We start from the raw sequence: 20,386 nt of genomic DNA on the forward strand, positions 1-20,386 counted from the left end.
CGGCCTCCTCCCCCACCGCTGCCACGTCGTGGTTTGAAGGAGCCAATGGGCCGGCGCCGCCAGGTGTCTCTTACCTGCACCACGTGGGGGAGGGGGAAGGGGCGGGCAGGTAGAGCCACATCCCAAAACAGAAAAGCTTTCAGCCATTGCGTGCCTCCCGGGGGTGCAGCATTGCTCCAGGCTTTTTGCATAGACGCCCGGGCAACTGAATACAAAAAGGGCAGGCCTCCTGCGCCCTCCTTCCCACCCCCCTTCCTGCCCTGGGCGTGGAGCACCGGCCAGGTGTGGGCTTGGGTGGTTGGTTACCGCCTTTTGCAGTAGCAGCAGCGAGGAGGGGGGGTGGGCGCTCTTTCTTTTTCTCTTAGAAGAGGGTTTAGCACAGGTTTTTTCGTTCTCACTTCCACCCCGCCTTACCTCCTCCCGACCCCCCCCTTCTCCCCCTCCCCACCTATCGTCATGACGGCCTCTCCGGATTACTTGGTGGTGCTTTTTGGGATCACTGCTGGGGCCACCGGGGCCAAGCTAGGTTCGGATGAGAAGGAGCTGATCCTGCTGTTCTGGAAAGTCGTGGATCTGGCCAACAAGAAGGTATTTCTTCACGTTTTCGTCTAAATGCAAGGAATGGGGCAAGAAGTTTGTAGTAGAGGTTTGGGCGGGGAGGGGGGTGGAGGTAGGTAAATAAGTGCTCTTGTTTGCCCCCTTGTGAGTCTGGACCCGCGGCCTAGGGAAGCTAGAGTAAAACCAAACTTGTTGGCCAACTGCCTTGGAGCCATTTCAGTCCTCCGCAACCTGGCTCAGGTGGGGAGGCCAGCGCTACCGAGAATGGTTCTTTGCCCGTCGGGGGACGCCCCGCCGAGACGAGGTGGGGTCTCGGAGGCCCCGGGATCCACCAGGGCCTTTCCGATCTATCGGGTGGGGGGGGGGGGGGGGGGGGCAGGAACGCACTGGAGCCGATGGCGAGTCAAGAGCTTTGATTCTGCGTCCGGACCCCTAGAGAGGCGCGGGTCCCCCCAGCAGGGGAGCGAGGGTGGAGGGTGCAGAAAGCAGCTCCGAAATTGAGGGAAATTGACCCCTGCTTCTCTACCTTCGGAGGTGGGACAGTTGCACGAAGTACTAGTTAGACCGGATCAGTTGGAACTGACGGAGGACTGCAAAGAAGAAACTAAAATAGACGTCGAAAGCCTGTCCTCGGCGTCGCAGCTGGACCAAGCCCTCCGACAGGTGACAGCCCCGGGTCACGCCGCCCACCCCAGCCTGGGCCCAACCCCACCGCACCCTACGCCCTCTCAGGGCGGCCCACGCGTGTTCCCGGAGCAGAGTGGCAAGACTCCCGCCCGGCCGCGTGGGTGGGAGCCCCGTCTGAGGGCCGGAGCGCACCGTTTGGGCGGGGGTCGCTGCTTCTCTTCACCTCCCGGCCCCAAGGGTTTGGGACCGACATTCACTAGTTTTCGAGCTGCTTCCAGAGTAGTTACTGGAGCGGGAGAGTCAGCTCCATTTTGCCAATTGATTGACGTGCGGAGTTTGAATCCTAGCGCCCCCATCTCCAGGTCCAGACCCTAGACGCGCCGCTCCCCTGCGGGGTTTGGGCCCACAGCCTTCGGGCAGAGGGCGCTGTGGCGTAGACGTCCAGGCGGGCCCGGCGGGTGTGCAAGAAGTAGCACAGTTTGGGTCGGAACCTGAAGGTGCCTGCCTGGTTTCAGGCTTCTGAACTCCCAACGAAAGGCTCGGTCCGTCGTTATTTCTATAGTGGCCTTGGTCCCAGGACCAGGGAGGTTTTTGAGGTCCGAACGTGCAAGGCTGCCCGTTGGGTCACTGCGGAACTGATGGAATCCCCTTATTAGGACTGAGGTGACCTAAAAACCGGCTGTTCCGGGGTGCTGACGGGTGCCGGATGGGGTAGGGCGGGGTGCTAAACACCTGTGCACAGATGAATGCTCTGCGCTCTCATGACCTCTGCCCTAGCACACGAGCCTCGAGTTATAGAAGAAAGCTATCCTTTCTGGGGTGTATTCATCCAAGACTTTTTTCCAGATCTGTATACCCAGTACCCGTATTTGTTTATCAGAAGCTGGGGTCTTAAGCCTGGCACATCCAAACAAACAAAAAGTAACACTAAGGAATGATGTAATCTGAAGGCAACCTGCTGATGAGATGAGACGTCTGGCTTAAGTCTTGAGTGAATTTTTTTTGTAAAAACAGAAGGGAGAATGCATTGACAAGTTTCTCCTGGGCGCGAACTGCGGATTGATTGGAAAGCTTCCCTACCTCGAGGAAGCAAGGAGGTTTGTGGGAAAGGAGTCTGTCTTTCCAAGGTTGCCCCAGCACCGGTGTCCCCCATCAGGGCCCTTATCTCAGTTTTCTCTGGCTATCGCCAAGGGGAGTTACTTTGCAGAGTTTCTAAATGGTGCATCAGTTGCATCCCTGTGTGTATCTTGTTCTTGCAGTTTAACCAGTCGGTGAGCAATGAACTGAATATTGGAGTAGGGACTTCTTTCTGTCTCTGTACTGATGGGCAGCTTCATGTCAGGCAAATCCTGCATCCTGAGGCTTCCAAGAAGGTAAGAGTGCTGGCTTCTGGAAAAAAAAATGGTTGGACCTTTGGGGTGACTGGAAGTTTTAAAAAATTTTTGGTTTATTCAAGTTTCTCTGTTTTTAAAAATATGCATATAGGGAGTTATTTTAATGAGTACAGAATTTCAGTTTGGGAAGATGAAAAAGCTCTGGAAATGGATGGTGGTTATGGTTGCAAAATATGTTAATGTACTTAATGTTTTACTGAACCATACTCTTAAAAATTATTAAAATGTAAATCTGGTGTTATGTATATACAAAGATACTCTTTGGCAACTTAAAATAGTCTCTTTATGTCCAATTTTCAAGATGCATGACACTCTCCCTTTCCCAAAGCTAATATGGAGTGTGAATTTTTGACATTTAAAATAACTGTAGAGAGGAAAGAACTATTTTTAGTATGTCATAATATTCCCATTTGTGTTGAAAATCCTAGAAAGGAAGGAAAAAAGAATTAAACCTTTAAAGTTGTATTTCTAATCATTTCATTAAAAAGGCTACTTAAATAAGACAACGTTATATCTAGTGAAACCACAATCGTAGCACTCTTCACTTTGTCTGATTTTAAGTAAATGTTCAAAACTGATTCTTGCATCAAAACAAAAGGGTCACCCTCATCTTTTACCTTTGCTCATTTTTCTGACATAGAGAGGATTACAGAGTGAGAGAAATATAGTCTTACTATAGGTAAAATGTGATTTCTCTCCCTGGATAAATACCAAGAGGCTGTGGGAAAAGGAACAGCAGAGGCAACCCACCCAGTGTAGCCAATCATTGCTAATACACTGTCTCTTAACAACTTAAATTAGTTTGAGCTGTAACTTTTTATTGTGGTAGGCAGGCACTGAGCTTGAAAAGATGGAAGTAGAATATATTTAGGTACCTGTATGAGGCAAGGCTTGCAATGAAAGATGTAGACTGACAAATGACCCAGGCAAGTAAGCACAGATTTTATTTCGTTTAATATATTATGACAATTTAAAAAGTTTGAAGGAGTAACTCAAGTTCTTATGTCTTCAGGAAATCTCTCCTTTTATATGAGTCTTAGTAATTATTTGATAAAAGGGGAAGAATTTTTTTAAAAAATTAAATGCTAAACTAGTTGCTACATCCTTACCAGAAATAGTGATAAGTAAGGATTACTTTTTTCCTCCCAGACTCACATGACAGAAGGACAAGACTTAATCTTTTCTGTTGGGCCAGAGGAAAATAAGCTGTTTTCATTATTTAGGTGGACTACTTTGGGTATAGGAAAACATCTGGAGAAAAAGTAAGACTTTTTCCTCAACCACTACTATTAGGATTTTGATTAAATACAGAAACTAAAACAATTTTATAGTGAAAGTAATCCTGTATATTCATTAAAGAAAAGGGAAAATGGCAAAACATGAAATAATCCTGCCACTCAATACATTAAAATGTTCTTCTCTAACATGAACATGTTTGGATATATTCTTCCAGAATTCTGTAGATAAGCATTATTTACAAAGAGCATTCATACTGCATAAGCCTTTTAGCCTACATTATTTAATAGAACATCAACATTGTTATAAGCACTAAATAAAATACTCAGTATTTTAAATGGACACAACTTAAACTGATTATTGTTGAACATGTGAGTTACTGTCCTTACAAACAGCTTTTAAATGAGCATCTTTGTAGGTAATAGGGAGGTTTCATGGTTCTTTTAGTTGTTAACTTTTTTAAAAGCTGTGACCATGATGCAGCAATACTGATTTCAGAATACAGCTTGAATAGGTCACATCTAATAAAATCCAATAGAAGGAACTTGGAGAGGAGACATTTTGCATGAACATTTAACATTTAAAAGTCTTAATTTCCTTGATGTTCTAATGTAAAAATGGGTAAAAATTCCCAGCAAATTAACACAATTTTGAAATTTTAAGAAAAATCTAAATTGAGTTTTTAAAAGGATTATCTTTAAAAGTTATCCAATGCTGAGTTATTTTGTTAAGAAAACAACAAAAGAAACAGTAGTGTAATATTTGTCCAGACAATTGTGCTTTGCTTAATAGCCACAGTAGTGGTGCTAATAGCTAAGAATAGCGGTAACAATTTCTCCTTTGCCTTTGGGATTTGTGAGTTTGTTTTTGTTTTTGTTTGAAGTCTAATTTGAGTTCAAAAGTACAGCTACAATATTGGTCAAGAAGACTAATGTGGGACTATTATTTGGCACAAAAATAAGCCTTTTCAGTTAATCAGGAATTTAATATTCTAATCTCACTTATTACTGAAAATATGCATTATTAGAACCCAATAGTTAGAACTACCCAGTTTTACAATCTAATCCTGCATCTGTATGAAAACTGAAAGGGCTGCTAGTGCTGCCTGAAAATACAGATGTTCTAAAATGGTTATGGCTGGAAAAAAGAGTAGTATTAACAGCCAGAAAATATGAAGTATAACAGCCCAAATGTATCACAGCTTCAGAATTGTTTCGAATGGAATGCATACTGAAGCACAAACATGGTAATCCACTGCCTTAAAACAAGAATTTTTTTTCATGAGACTTGTACATAGGATCTAATATAGAAACAGGACCAACTTTTAAAAATAAAGCAACTCTTACATTAAAATTTAAATTTTTTCCATTGTAAAATATGCTTATATTTCAATTTTTAGGTTCCTAATTGTAAGAGAAACATTGAACCAAATTCACCTAGTTAACAGTATCTACTTTGTCCTTCCTCAGAATGTACTATTACCTGAATGCTTCTATTCCTTTTTTGATCTTCGAAAAGAATTCAAGAAGTGTTGCCCTGGTTCACCTGATATTGACAAACTGGATGTCGCTGCAATGACAGAGTGTATCCTTTAAATCATTACTCAAGAATCATTTGAAAAGATAGTTCCAGGAAAAAAATGGTAATTCAAGAAACTTTCAAACATTTTAAATTTTGTCAGCATATGGATAAAATTGGCCTGTCCAAAATTTGTCTACTCTGCTGAGAAACTAACACAATTATAGACGTCTTTGAAAGTAGTTATAATTAATCAGATGGTTGGATGGATTTGGAGATGGATTTTTTGGTGAGGTGATCACATGTAGAATAGGATTCAGTTTCAGATTATGTAATGTGTGTGTGTGTGCTGGAGAAAGAACATGAAGACTTCAGTGCAGATTCTAAGGCCACTTTTTCTTGGTGACTATGATTTTAGGGTTTATTTTGGCTTCTTTAGAATGAAGTCAAATAATTTTTTTAATTAGTGGATATATCCCCTTTACAAACTGCAGTTCACTGGTCCCGCTTTTAGCCTCCCCTGAGTTTTTCAAATACAAGATTATGCTAATTATAATAAGCCATCTTTGAAGATGATAAAATGGGTTAGTTCCCCACATTCTTTAGTTACCAAAATAATATATTTGATGCATGATATATTTGATGCATGATATATTGTAAAAGTAATTTTATAATCACAAATGACCCATCATCTTATATTCATTAAGTCTTTAAAGTGCTAACTAATAAGCAGGCATGTGCTAATATATCAGATGTAAAGTTGAGTAATTGTTGCCTTGGGTGGCTTCCCAAAAGCCACTGTGAGAGTCATCATGAAGTTAAAACTAAGTTACCTTCAGTAACTTGTGGGTTGTAGATGCTTATTCCCAAACTTTCTCATTCATTTTCAGGAACTAAAGCCTGGTTTTTGTGTTACTTCAGGATTTTTTTTCCTGATTGAAGTTTGCTTGCATATATTTCATAACTACTTGTAAACAGGTCAAATCCATTTTCCTTTGCCTTCTTCTTGGAGTCAGTTAGCTGGAATTTTCGCTTAGCATGACCGCTAGTGTTGGGAAGAGGGTGGAATAAGTTCACTGTGACAGAATTCTTATAAGAATTTTGTTAAAAAGGTTGGTACAGCAGAAAAATTCTCACTGGTTGTTCTGTTGGTTTGAATGTTATATTAGACAGCTCAAGCTTCCATAACAAATACCATAGACCAGGAAGCTTAAACAACAGAAATTTACTTTCTCACAGTTCTGGAGGCTGGGATGTCCAAAATCAGGGTATCAGCATGGTCAGGTTCTGGTGACAGCTCTTCCTGGCTTGCAGGTAGCTAGCCACTTTTCTGGGGGGATAGCAGAAGGAGTTATCTTCTTACAAGGTCACTGCCCTATCTAATTAGACCCCTCCACCCTTTGACCTCATTTAAACTTAACTCCTAAAGACCCTCTCTCCAGATAGTTAAATTGGGGGTTGGGCTTCAACATAGGACTTTGGGGGAGGTGGGGAACACAATTCAGTTCTTAAGCATAAAACTTTTTGATGCAGATAGTTGGTCTTCTACAAAATAGCCAGAGTACCTAGAGAAAAATTAGAAGACAGTGGAGGAAAAATCTAATAAGCTATCTTAATTTAGAAAAAGACAACTTCTGGTTGGACGGGGTGGCTTACGTCTGTAATACCAGCACTTTGGGAGGCTGAGGAGGGAGGATGGGTTGAGACCAGGAGTGTTGACACCAGCCTGGGCATTATTGCGAGAACCCATCTGTACAAAAAGTAAAATGAAATAAAAATATTTTAAAAAATGAAAAAAACAACTTCAGTAAGGAAAGGAAGTATACTAAGGATTATTGTGCCGGGGCAATATAGAGAAACACAATGTCAACAAAAAATTAAAAAAATAGCTGCACATGGTTGCATAAGGCTGTAGTCCCAGCTCTACTTAGGAGGCTGAGGTGCAAGGATTGCTTGAACCCAGGAAGTCGAGGCTGCAGTGAGCTGTAATTGTGCCACTACACTCCAGCCTGGGTAACAGAGCAAGACCCTGTCTCAAAAAAAGTGGATTTTATTCTTAAATGTTTTAATATTTAATATCATACTTGTACATGTCTTTCTCATTTAACAAGTTAGAAATGCTAATAAGCTTTCTTAGCAACGGTTTTTGTGTTACATTGCTGCTGTGGTCAGTTATTTTATGACTGCTATTCAGAGGAATACTTAATTTCCCTGACTAGGCTACCAGACCAATTTCTGAGGCTAAAAGCAATTATGTCCATTCTGAATATCAACTTGTGCTCATCTGTGCAACGTATTTCTACAATGTCTGAACTGAAGAATTGTTCTGTTCTTTCAGAGCATTAAACATTTTCCTTGCCAATATGAAAGTGACGCTGAATTGGGAGATCTATAGTCATTAAACATGGTTTTGCCAAGTGGACAGGAGGTCATTTACTCTTCAAGAATTACCTGTTTCACCTGGTAAACCAGTGGGGGAGGGAAAGGGGCTTCTGTAAACACCTGGAGAAGAGCAGATAAGAGAATGTGCAGGTTGAAGTGTTTAATTTTTTTGGTTGTGAAATACTTGTATTCTTGATTGGTTGTTTTAATTGAGGATACAGAAATATCAGTTTGGACCCTCAGTGATGTCACAGTATTCTAAGTGTGTTGGAAACATGCTTTATTAACTTTATATCCAAGTAAATTTAAAATTTTTAATAATTCAGTTTTGGCTGGGCAAGGTGGCTCATGCCTGTAATCACAGCACTTTGGGCGGCCAAGGTGGGTGGATCACTTGAGGTCAAGAGTTCAAGATCAGCCTTGCCAACATGGTGAAGCCCCATCTCTACTAAAAATACAAAAAGTAGCCGGGCATGATGGTGCACACCTGTAATCCCAGCTACTCAGGAGGCTGAGGCAGAATCACTTGAACCCAAGAGGCAGAGGTTGCAGTGAGCTGAGATCACACCATTATACTCTAGCCCAGGTGACAGAGTGAGACAAAAAAAATTTTTTTTCATTTTTTAGAGATGTTTCCTCATATTTTGCCCTGGCTGTTCTCAAACTCCTGGCCTCAAGCCATCCTCCTGCCTTGGCCTCCCAAAATGCAGGGATTATAGCTGTTTGCCACCATATCCTGGCCTCATTTATTTTTTAATTAGTAGGCTTTATTTTTTTGAGATGTAGTCGTGCTATGTTACCCAGCCTTGTCTCAGACTGCTGAACTCAAGCAATTCTCCTGCCTCAGCCTCCTGAGAAGTTCAGATTACAGGTGCATCTGCTGTACCTGTAATCTCAACTTTTTATTATTATTATTGTTATTATTATTATTATTATTTTGAGATGGAGCCTCCCTCTGTTACCCAGGCTGGAGTAAAATGGCACGATCTTAACCCACTGCAACCTTTACCTCCCGAGTTCAAGCGATTCTCATGCCTCAGCCTCCCAAGTAGCTGGGATTACAGGCACCTGCCACTATGCCTGGCTAATTTTTGTATTATTAGTAGAGGTGGGGTTTCACCATGTTAGCCAGGCTGGTCTCCAACTCCTGAGCTCAAGTTATCCACCCATCTCGTCCTCCCAAAATGCTGGGATTACAGGTGTGAGCCACTGCACCCGGCCTCAACTTTATTTTTTAGACCAGTTTTAGAAACCTAAAATTGGGCAGAAAGTATAGAGTGTTCCTATTTAACCCTTGTTACACACATACATACACACTCTCTCTCACTCACTCCCCCACTGTTAACATGCTGCACCATTGAGCAGAAAGTATAGTGTTCTTATAGAACCCTTGTTATTCCCTCCCTCTTCCTCTCCTCCTCTCCACTTGCCCCCTCACTGTCAAAGTGCTATACCAGAGTGGTACATTTGTTACACCTGATGAGCCTACAGTGACACGTCATTATTACCCAAAGCTCATAGTTTACATTGGGTTTCACTTTTGGTCTTGTACATTCTATGGATTTTGACAAATGTATAATGACATCTATCTACCATTGTTGTATCAGAGTACATTGTAGTAATAGCATAGTACAGAATAGTTTTTTTGTTTAGTTTTGTGTTTTTACCTGCTACCTTAAAGTCTTTTATCCCTAATAGAGTAGTTTTATTGCCTTAAGACTCCTCTGTACTTTGGCCAATCATTCCTCCCTCTGCCTTAACCCCTGACAACCACCAATCTTTACTGTCTCTGTAGTCTTGCCTTTTCTGGGAGGTCATATAGTTGGAATCATGTAGTATGTAACCTTTTCAGATTGTCTTTTTAGCCAGTAATATGCATTTAAGATTAGTCCATGTTTTTTCGTGGCTTTATAGTTCCTTTTTAGCACTGAATTTCATTGTTTGGGTGTATGGTTTGTTTATCCAAACATGGTTTGTTTATTCGCCTACAGAAGGACATCTTGGTTGCTTTCAAGTTCTTGCAAATATGAATAGTGCTGTTATAAACATCACATGCAGGTTTTCATGTGGACATAGGTTTTTTTATTCATTTTTATTTCTATTTTTTTTGAGACAGAGTCTTGCTCTGTCGCCCAGGCTGGAGTGCAGTGGCGGCGATCTCGGCTCTTTGCAAGCTCCACCTTCCAGGTTCATGCCATTTTCCTGCCTCAGCCTCCGGGGTAGCTGGGACTACAGGTGCCCACCACCACGCCCGGCTAATTTTTTGTATTTTTAGTAGAGACAGGATTTCACCATGTTAGCCAGGATGGTCTTGATCTCCTGACCTCTTGATCCGCCCTCCTCGGCCTCTCAAAGTGCTGGGATTACAGGCGTGAGCCATTGCGCTCAGCCTAGGATTTTTATTTATTTTGGTAAGTATCAAGGAGTGTGATTGCTGGATCATATGGGAAGAGTGTCATTTTTTATATCTCACTGCAATTTTTGTGTTTAAGGCAGACTTTTTTTCCAGGGGGAATGGTGAGGGAAAGCAACCAGGCCTTGCATTTAAAAGAACAATATGTAGAACTTGAATAATATGCAGTATTTCAAGGCATTTATGGAAGATGAAAGAAAATTATAGTGTGGTCACTTTTTTTTTTTTTCCCCCTAAAGTCTCACTTTCGCTCAGGCTGGAGTGCATTGGTGCTGTAATGCTATCATGGTCATGGCTCACTGTAGCCTCAAACTCCTGTGCCCTAGGCTCAAGTAGTTGGGACTGCAGACGTGCACCACTGTGCCAGGCCAATGCTGCGTATTTCTAATGGAAGAGGAGACTAAAACCCAATTTGTAGAGTCACAAAGTCTGAGCTGAGTATACACTGCCACACAGCAGCTTTGCTTTCCTGGGAGTTACTAGTGTCTGCCGAGCCAAACTTTAATCTTGAGTATTCCAAAATGAAAGCTTTGTAAGTGAAGTGCTATGTAAATGAAAAAGTAGGACCATTTTGATAAAGAAAGGGCTTAGGAATTTTTTTCTTTTTCTTTTTTTTTTTTTTTTTTTTGCTATAGAGTCTCACTCTGTCGCCCAGACTGGAGTGACACAATCTTGGCTCACTGCAACTTCTACCTCTCGGATTCAAGCGATTTTCCTGCCTTAGCCTCCCAAGTAGCTGGGACTATAGGAGTCTTCCACCTCGCCTGGCTGATATTTGTATTTTTTGTAGACACGGTATTTCACCATATTAGACAGGCTGGTCTTGAACTCCTGACCTCAGGTTATTCACCCACCTCAGCCTCCCAAAGTTCTGGTTTTACAGGCATGAGCCACCCCACCTGACCAGGAATTTCTTGAGTGTAGTTCTGGTTCTTATTTTTGGCACTTCTTTCCCTCTTTTGTCTTTGTATTTGTTCAAAAATACTTTTTTTTTTTTTTTTTTTTTTTGAGACTGAGTCTCTGTCTTGCCCAGGCTGGAGTGCAGTGCGCAATCTCTGCACACTGCAACCTTCGCCTTCTGGGTTCAAGCAGTTCTCCTGTCTCAGCCTCCCAAGTAGCTGAGATTACAGGTGTGCGCCACCATGCCCAGCTAGTTTTTGTATTTTTAGTAGATATGGGGTTTCACCACGTTGGCCAGGCTGGTCTGGAACTCTTGACCTCAGGTGATCTGCCCTCCTCGGCTTCCCAAAATGCTGGGATTACAGGCGTGAGCCACTGTGCCTGGTCCTAAAACACATTTCTGATGTTGATATTAGGCCTTTGAGTTATTCCAGTTGCATTGTTGCCTGCTTTTGAATCATGTGATGCTAGCTGAGAGACCTCATCTGGCAGGTAAACTGGATTACATGTTGTAAGCTTTTTACTTAATCAAATGTGGGTGTTGAGGGTGTGATAATAGGGGTTGGGGCTTTTTTTTTTTTTTTTTTTTTTTTAATTATCTTAGATCCTTTAGGGAAATTAATACTAGTTGTCTCCTGCTGAAAGGACATTTGTGTAAATGGCTTCTTTCATTTTTTTTTTAACTCATTTTTTCCCCCACTAATGTTGGATGGAATTACTTCCTCCTGATTTCTTAACCTGCTTTTTGTTAGCTGTTTGTCAGGAACTTACTTATTCTCACTAATCAAGACTTCTAATATTGTGTTTACATCCCTTTGCCAAGCATTTATTAAGATCTTATTTTTCTGAAAGTATGGTAAGGAGGACAGGTGAAAATAACTATCAATTGACTGCTTACTACATATGCCATGAACGGCTCAGTGGGGAGCTTTCATCCCCATTTTATCACTACGGAAACTGAGGCTTAGAGGCTTTAAGTTAGATGCTCTAGCATCCAACAATATCCAAGGTGAAATAGTTTAGAATGCATACAATCATTTGAGGCACGCTGGCTACCTCAAATAGGTTATCTCCCTTTTAAGTTAATATCCTGTGTTTGCTCAGCACATATCAAACCGTAAAGCAGTAGAGTTAATTTTGTAAAATATGTATTCCATGATAGGGTATTGCATTCGTATGTGCTGTTTGACATGATTACGATCGCCATTTCACTAGGGCAAATTTTCATTATCAGGAAAAATCACTAAACTGCTCATGCCTGCCCATTCAAAGGTTAGTAGGGTGTGTATGTTTCATCACTTCTTGGGGGTGTAAAGGATTTGGGTGTGTGTGTGTGCACATATGTGTGCTCTATTATCAGTGTGTGACATTAGCCTGTTTTTCCTATAGGTTACAATTGGGGATAATAGGATAGTAGTTAAGAACATGAACACTGGGGGTAATTTATTTGACCCCTCAGCCTCAGTTTCCCCATCTTAAAATGGGTAAGACTATTGTATAAGGATTAATGAGATAGTGTGTGCTGCCACTTAGCTGGTGGTTAGCCTGCCCCACACTCTGCAATGTTGACTGATGCTGTGGACCCTACCAGGTTGTCGGGTGTCTCAGAACAGGAAAAACAGCTGGTAAGGGACTTTGGAAATGACTTCCTTATTGTTTTAAAACTTATATAAACTATTTTACACATAGAATTTTTTTTAACCTTATGTGAGACTAGATGTAGACCTTTCAAAGTGTCAGCTACATGTTAGTACAGGTAAACTTGAAAGTCAGGAGTTTATTCTAACAGTGAAATGAGCTGGGGCTTTATAATTTTACAAACCTTCACTGCCCTGCTGTAAAGGTGAAGGCTAACACTGAATCCTCCTTGGTACTTTTCTGTGTATGGAAGGGATTTTAATATATATAATATATCATCAAGTATACAGATAAGCTGGGCCAGTAGTTGACCTTGTTAGCTGGAGGGGGAAGGAATTATCTCTGGCATCACATTGGCGTGACATGAGCCAGATCAGCAAGGACACTGGTTTGTCATCTGCAGTGAGTGAAGTGACTAGAAATACTGCATATTCCTTGCCAGCCCTCAGACTTATGTTAATTAAGTGTGGTTTGTTTTAATTATAAAATATTTTGGCCTGGCACAGTGGGTAATGCCTGTAATCCCAGCACTTTGGGAGGCCGAAGCAGGTGGATAACCTGAGGTCAGGAGTTTGAGACCAGCCTGGCCAACATGGCGGAACCCTGTCTCTACTAAAAATACAAAAATTATCTGGGTGTGGTGGCGGGTACCTGTAATCTCAGCTACTCAGGAGGCTGAGGCATGAGAATTGCTTGAACCTCGGCGGCAGAGGTTGCAGTGAGCCAAGATCATGCCACTGTACTCCAGCCTGGGCGACTCCTGTACTCCAGCAAGACTCCATCTCAAAAAAATAAAATATTTTACTTTTAAAATGGGAGTTTGGAAATTTCAAATTAATCCTTTTGTTTTAGAAAGCTTCGGAAGACTTATCAAGGAGTCTCTCCTTTTCCTAATTTGTTTATCCCATATAAGTGTCTTTTTCCAAAGTAAAGTTTTTAATATCCTTTGTTGAATAAGACCCTACCTCCATCTTATTTCTTCTAGGGTATAATTGACTTACTAGGTTTGTTGGAAATCCTTCTGCATGACTCTTCAGTACAATAATATCTCCAAGAAGTAATATTTGTTAGGTAGGGATCTTATTTTTTATCCTCTAAGAGTAAGAGGCTGGGTGCAGTGGCTCATGCCTGTAATCTCACCACTTTGTGACGCTAAGGCAAGGGGACTAGAGCCCAGGAGTTCAAGACCAGCCTAAGCAACACAGGGAGATCCTATCTCTACAAAAATAAATCTAAAAATTAGCTAGGTGTGGAAGCACACTCCTGTGGTTCCAGCTACTTGGGAGGCTGAAGTGGGAGGATCACTTGAGCCCAAGATGTCAAAGCTATATAGTGAGCCTTAATCACACCACTGCATTCAAGTGTGAAGATCCTGCCTCACCAAAAAAAAAAAAAAAAAAAAGCTGGGAAGTAAGGTTTAAAACTAAGGTTGTATTAACCTGAGACAGCTGGTTGGGATATGACAAAAGTAGGATTTTAAGTATGTGTGTATCTGTGTCTGAGTGGTTTTTTTTTTTGGTTTTTTTTTTTTTTTTTTTTGGTTTTTTTTTTTTCTGATACGGAGTCTCACCCTGTCACCCAGGCTAGGGTACAGTGTGCGATCTCAGCTCATTGCAACCTCCACCTCCCGGGTTTGAAGGATTCTCATACCTCAGCCTCCCAAGTAACTGCTGAGATTACAGATGTGCATCACCATGCCTGGCTAATTTTTTAACTTTACTTTTAGTAGAGATGGGGTTTCACCATGTTGGCCAGGCTGGTCTCAAACTCCTGGTGTCAAGTGATCCACCCACCTTGGCCTCCCAAAGTATTGGGATTACAGGGGTGAGCCACCACACCTGGCTTCTGTCTTTTTTTTTTTTTTTTTTTTTACGTTTTTCACTCCTCTCAGCTCATACCTAGGTTTTAGATTTTTTCCCCCAGCATTTTATTGCTGTTGTTAAATAGTTTTGGTTGTTTTGACTTCTGGTTATATTTTCTTTTTTTTTTTTTTTTTTTTTTTTTGAGACGGAGTCTCGCTGTGTCACCCGGGCTGGAGTGCAGTGGCGCGATCTTGGCTCACTGCAAGCTCCGCCTCCCGGGTTTACGCCATTCTCCTGCCTCAGCCTCCGAGTAGCTGGGACTACAGGCGCCCGCCACCGCGCCCGGCTAGTTTTTTGTATTTTTAGTAGAGACGGGGTTTCACGGTGTTAGCCAGGATGGTCTCGATCTCCTGACCTCGTGATCCACCCGCCTCGGCCTCCCAAAGTGCTGGGATTACAGGCTTGAGCCACCGCGCCCGGCCTATATTTTCTTATGGTGACATTTTTTGTTTCCTTCAAAGCTCACTTTAAAATATATTAGATTATATGTAGAACTTAAATTTAAAATTTTGCAACCAAACTGGGCACAGTGTCTCAGGCCTGTAATCCCAGCATTTTGGGAGGCTGAGGTGGGCAGATCACTTGAGCCCAGGAGTTTTGAGACCAGCCTGGCCATCGTGGTGAAACCCTGTCTCTACAAAAAATACAATTAGCCAGGCATGGCGGCATTCGTCTGTAATCCCAGCTACTTGGGATGTCAAGGCTGGACAATCATTTGAACCCGGGAAGTGGAGGTTGCAGTAAGCTGAGATCACGCCACTACACTCCAGCTTGGGCAACACAGTGAGACCGTGTCTCGAAAAAATAAATTAAGCAAACAGCTAGGTTTGGTGGCACACGCTTGTAATCCCAGCTACTCCGGAGGCTGAAGTGCGAGGGTCACTTGAACCCCAGGAGTTCTGGGCTGTAGTGCGGTATGCCCATCCAGCATCCGCAGTAAGTTCATCATCAATATGGCGACCTCCGGGAGTGGAGTGGAGGGCTGCCTAAGGTGGAGTGAACTGTCCCAGAAACAGAGCAGGTTAAAACTCATGTGTTGATCAGTAGTGGGATCGCACCTATGAATAGCCACCTCACTCCAGCCTAGGCAACATAACAGGACCCTAGTCTCAAAAAAAATAAAAAGGATTTTTTTTCTTTTTTTTGAGACGGAGTCTCACTGTCGCCCAGGCTAGAGTGCAGTGGTGCAATCTCAGCTCACTGCAAGCTCCACGTCCTGAGTTCACGCCATTCTCCTGCCTCAGCCTCCTGAGTGATTGGGACTACAGGCCCCCGCCACCACACCGGCTAATTTTTTGTATTTTTTTTAGTAGAGACGAGGGTTTCACCGTGTTAGCCAGGATGGTCTCGATCTCCTGACCTCGTGATCCTCCCCCTCTCCCCGCCTCGGCCTCCCAAAGTGCTGGGATTACAGGCGTGAGCCACCGCGCCCGGCCCATAAAGGCAACTCTTTTAAGAGTAACATCTCTATCACATGATTTTAGAAAATTCAGTTTTTAGATGGAAGACTAATCAACTTTTCTCTTTTTTTCTTGCTATGTTTTATCAGCTACTCCTTTGTTCGTTAGCACAGGTATTATAAGCCTGTCAACATGAAATCGTGTTACTGTACAATAAATGAAAGTAAACCATAGAAGTGGACTTAACACCTTGTGAGGGTTCTGTGGCAAGGAAAACAGCTTTCAGATGAAACTTCGAATTGGAGTAATTATAAAACAGTTTAAACTTGTCTGAGTTAATGTATCACCTTATTAAAAACTTAGTTTAAAAAGATATTTACAAGTAAAAATTGGATGTTCTGAAACCAGATGTGACCAATTTTAGGTAGTTGGGAAGGATAACTTTTTTAAGTAGATAAGCTAATATTGATAAACTTCATAAAATTTCTCTCTGAATTATATCCTTAGCTAACACAAGTGTGAATTAAATCCTCAAGCCTGTTTCATCAGTGGTGGTCATAAGGAAAGTGTCCCTCCTGTTAATATATAGACCAAGTCTCTAGATTCCTCTAACATGCATATACAGTTTTACTTGCTCAACTGCAGCCTGAAATGATGAGTTTTGTTCCCACCACCTCTGCCTGTACCCTTCCTCATTTCCTTGAGGCATTTCTCATTTGTATAGCTGGCTAAGCCTGTTTGTGCTGTTGTGGCTGCCTTGAGGGCAGAATGAGTAAGTTGCATGAGGAGCTATAAATCAGGAGGCACAGACTCATCTTTCCTTCCCTCAAGATCAGACGTGTAGCAAGTAATTCAATATATACTTATAAATTGATAGGGGAAAGAATTACTACTAAAACTTTTTTTCTCATTCCTCTCTGTCACTCGTTTTCAGTGATGCTAAGGATCACAGATTGAAGAAACTGGCCTACTGAGGCTGTGTGTGTGTGTGTGTAAGGAGATGGCTTGGGCATTCAGGAGGTTGGGTGACTTACAAGTTGTTACACAGCTTAGCGCCGCTGATCCTGGTTGTGACGGCTCAAAGGGAGACGTGCTGGGACGTGTCGTGTGGCACCAAGGTAGCCAAATGTCAAGAACATATTCTTAGTTAAAAAGTAGAATTCATTACAATGATTCTTCAGCTACAAGTCTATTTTTAACCAGGCAGGAATGCTTTCCATTTTTACTTTTGATCTCTGTCTGCTTTAGTTGACTTTTATCTACGAATTTATAAAACTTCTCACACACTATTGTTCAATAGTCAAATCACAGCTGTCGTGTAATCCCACCTCCATTACCCAGCAGCCAGGTGACTGGGTGAACTACTGAACATCACTCAATCCCAGTGGTTTGTTTGAGATGGAGTCTTGCTCTGTCACCCAGGCTGGAGTGCAGTGGCCATGATCTCGGTTCACCGCAACCTCTGCCTCCCGGGTTCAAGCGATTCTTGTGCCTCAGCCTCCTGAGTAGCTGGGATTACAGGCATGCGCCACCACATCCAGCTGATTTTTGTATTTTTAGTGGAGACAGAGGTTCACTATGTTGGCCAGGCTGATCTCAAACTCCTGACCTCCAAGTGATCCACCCACCTCAGCCTCATAAAGTGCTGGGATTACAGGCATAAGCCACCATGCCCAGCCTTAGTGTCTACAACTGTTTGATTTTGCTATAATCTATCTGTCAGAGTTATTATGAGAATTGGAAGAAATAGGGAGTGTTTGGCACAAAATGGTGTCCAATAAATGCCACCGTTTAAGTCAGTAGATCCTTGGAAGCTATAGAGATGGTGATAGATGGAAAGAGATCAGAGGAAGATGGGGGCCTACACCCAGGAAATGTTAAGACAGTCAAGAAGATAGCATAACATTATAGGAATAGTATCTAATGAACTCTAAAATTGACGATTGTGGCCAAGAACAGTTTTGGTGGGTCATTTGTGGCCTAGTTTGGTTCAGGGATTAAGATAAGAGTGCTTTGCTTATAGGGTGGTACCTGAGCAATGCTGAGAAGGCTAGGTAATCCTGCCATTAGTAGATGAGAGGAAAGCTTAATTTGAATGGAATATACTTTTATATTCCTTTCAAATCTAAATTTTCCCCATATTCTGTTTTGAGACTGATTGACAAACATTCCTGTGGCATCCTTTTTATCTGGCCATCTTTTTGCAATCTCCATTCTTCTATAATAGGTCAGAGGTCAATAACCTTTTGCTGTAAAGGGCTAGAAAGTCAATGTTAGGTTTTGCGGGGCACATTAGGGTCTGCTCACACAGGTGCACCTTGTTTTAGTGTGCTTTACTTTATTGTGCTTCACAGTTGTTGTATTTTGTCTTTTTTTTTATTTTTGAGAAAGGATCTTGCTCTGTCACCCGGGCTGGAGTGCAGTGGTGTACTTCTTGACCTCCTGGGCTCAAGCGATCCTCCCACCTCAGCCTCCCGAGTAGCTGCAATGACAGGCCAATTTGTTATTTTGTAGAGATGAGGACTTGCTATCTCAGGCTGGTCTTGAACTCCTGGGTTCAAGTGATCCTCCCACCTCAGCCTCCCAAAGTGCTGGGATCACAGGCATGAGCCACCGTGTCTGCCCAGTTTTGTTTTGTTTAAAAAAAAAAGAAAATGGAAGGTTTGTAGCAACTCTGCATTCAGCAAGTCTACTGACAACATTTTTCCAACAACATTTGCTCACTTGTCTCTCTCACCTTTCAAACATTGTCATTATTCTGTTGTGGCGATCTGTAATCACTGGTCTTTGTTACTGGTGTAATTGTTTTGGGGCCAGCAAAGCAGGGCCATATTAGGTGGCAAACTTAATTGGTCAATGTTGTGTGTGTTCGGCTGCTCCAACTGGTGGTTACCCCATCTCTCTCCCTCTCCTTGGGACTCCCTATTTCCTGAAACACAATATTGAAATTAAGCCAATTAACTCTACAGTAGCATCTAAGCATTCAAGTGAAAGTAAGAGTTGCATATCTCTCACTTTAAATCAAAAGCTAGACATGATGAAGCTTAGTCAGGAAGACACGTCAAAAGCTAAAGTAGGCCAAAAGCCAGGCCTTTTGTACCAGATGATTTGCCAAGTTGCATAAAGGAAAATTTCTTGAATACTCCAGTGAATATATGAATGATAAGAAAGCAAAACATTATAGGGTGTTAATCTGAGCAAAGATGAGAAGGCTAGGTCCCACTTGTCATTTATAGAAGATAGGAAAGCATAATTTGAATGGAATATACTTATTGCTATGATATGGAGAAAGTGTGAGTGGTCTGGATGGATCAAACTAGCTACAACATTCCCTTAAGCCAAAGTGCAATCTAAAGTAAGGCCCTAAGTCTCTTCAATTCTATGAAGGCTGAGAAAACTGAGGAAGCTGCAGAAGAAAAGCTAGCAGAGATTGGTTTATGAGATTGAAGGAAATAAGTCATCTCTACGACATAATTCAAAGTGAAGCAGAAAGTGCTTATGGAGAAGTTGCAGTGAGTTATCCAGAAGATTTAGCTAACTGATCAAGGTAGCTACACTAAACAGCAGATTTTCAATGTACTAGAAACAACCTTCTGTTAGAAGATGACGCCATCCTGGACTAACATAGCTAGAGAGGATAAATCAATGCCTTGCTTCAAGAGTTGATTCTCTTGTTACAGGCTAATGTAGCTGGTGACTTTAAGTTGAAGCTAACGCTCATTAACCATTCTAAAAATCCTAGAGTTCTGAAGAATTATGCTAAATTGACCAGGTGTGGAAACTCATGTCTGTAATCCCAGCACTTTGGGAGGCCGAGGTAGGTAGATCATTTGAAGCCAGGAGTTCAAGACCAGGCTGGCCAACATGGTGAAACCCCATCTCTACTGAAAAATACAAAAATGAGGCCGGGTGCAGTGGCTTATGCCTGTAATCCCATCACTTTGGGATGCTGAGGCGGGTGGATCAGCTGAGGTCAGGAGTTCGAGACCATCCTGGCCAACATGGTGAAACCCCATCTCTAAAAATACAAAAATTATCTGGGTATGGTGGCGCGTTCCTGTAATTCTACCTGCTTGGGAGGCTGAGGTAGAGGTTGCAGTGAGCTGAGGTCGTGCCACTGCACTCCAGCCTGGGCGACAGAGCAAGACTGTCAAAAAAAACAAAACAAAACAAACAAAACCAAGAATTACACTAAGTCAACTCTGCCTGTGCCCTCAAACAGCATCACAGGCTACCAAGGAATCTTTGATGAAAGGAAGAGGCAATGGATGTGGCAAACTTCATCGTTGTCTTATTTTCAGAAATTGCCACAGCCACCCCAACGTTTAGCAACCATCACCCTGATCCATCAGCAGCCATCAACATCTAGGTAAGATCCTCCACCAGCAAAAAGATTGACTCACTGAGGGCTCAGATGATTAACATGTTTAGCAACAAAGTTGTTAAGTTGTTTTTTAT

At 42.2% G+C, this 20,386-nt stretch overlaps 1 protein-coding gene across 8 annotated transcripts in view; it reads left to right on the forward strand.

Annotated features, from left to right (window-relative positions):
* The first annotated feature begins 204 nt into the window (after positions 1-204).
* The window catches only part of ESRP1 (epithelial splicing regulatory protein 1), a 71,882-nt gene continuing 51,700 nt past the window's right edge, over positions 205-20,386 (forward strand). For 6 of the 8 annotated variants that reach the window (XR_004185882.1, XM_009213346.2, XM_009213347.2 and 3 more), the window contains exons 1-4: positions 272-588; positions 1,093-1,221; positions 2,445-2,558; positions 5,285-5,399. Coding sequence is in view for 7 of the 8 variants with exons in the window: in XM_009213346.2 (XP_009211610.1) it covers positions 457-588; positions 1,093-1,221; positions 2,445-2,558; positions 5,285-5,399 (490 nt within the window). In the remaining variant the exon portion in view is untranslated. Of the gene's footprint in view, positions 589-1,092; positions 1,222-2,444; positions 2,559-5,284; positions 5,400-20,386 lie in introns of all 8 variants that reach the window. The other 2 variants (XM_009213345.2, XM_003902982.4) reach the window with 2 other exon arrangements.

Source organism: Papio anubis, chromosome 8 (genome assembly GCF_008728515.1).
Source record: "Papio anubis isolate 15944 chromosome 8, Panubis1.0, whole genome shotgun sequence".
Classification (NCBI taxonomy): domain Eukaryota; kingdom Metazoa; phylum Chordata; class Mammalia; order Primates; family Cercopithecidae; genus Papio; species Papio anubis.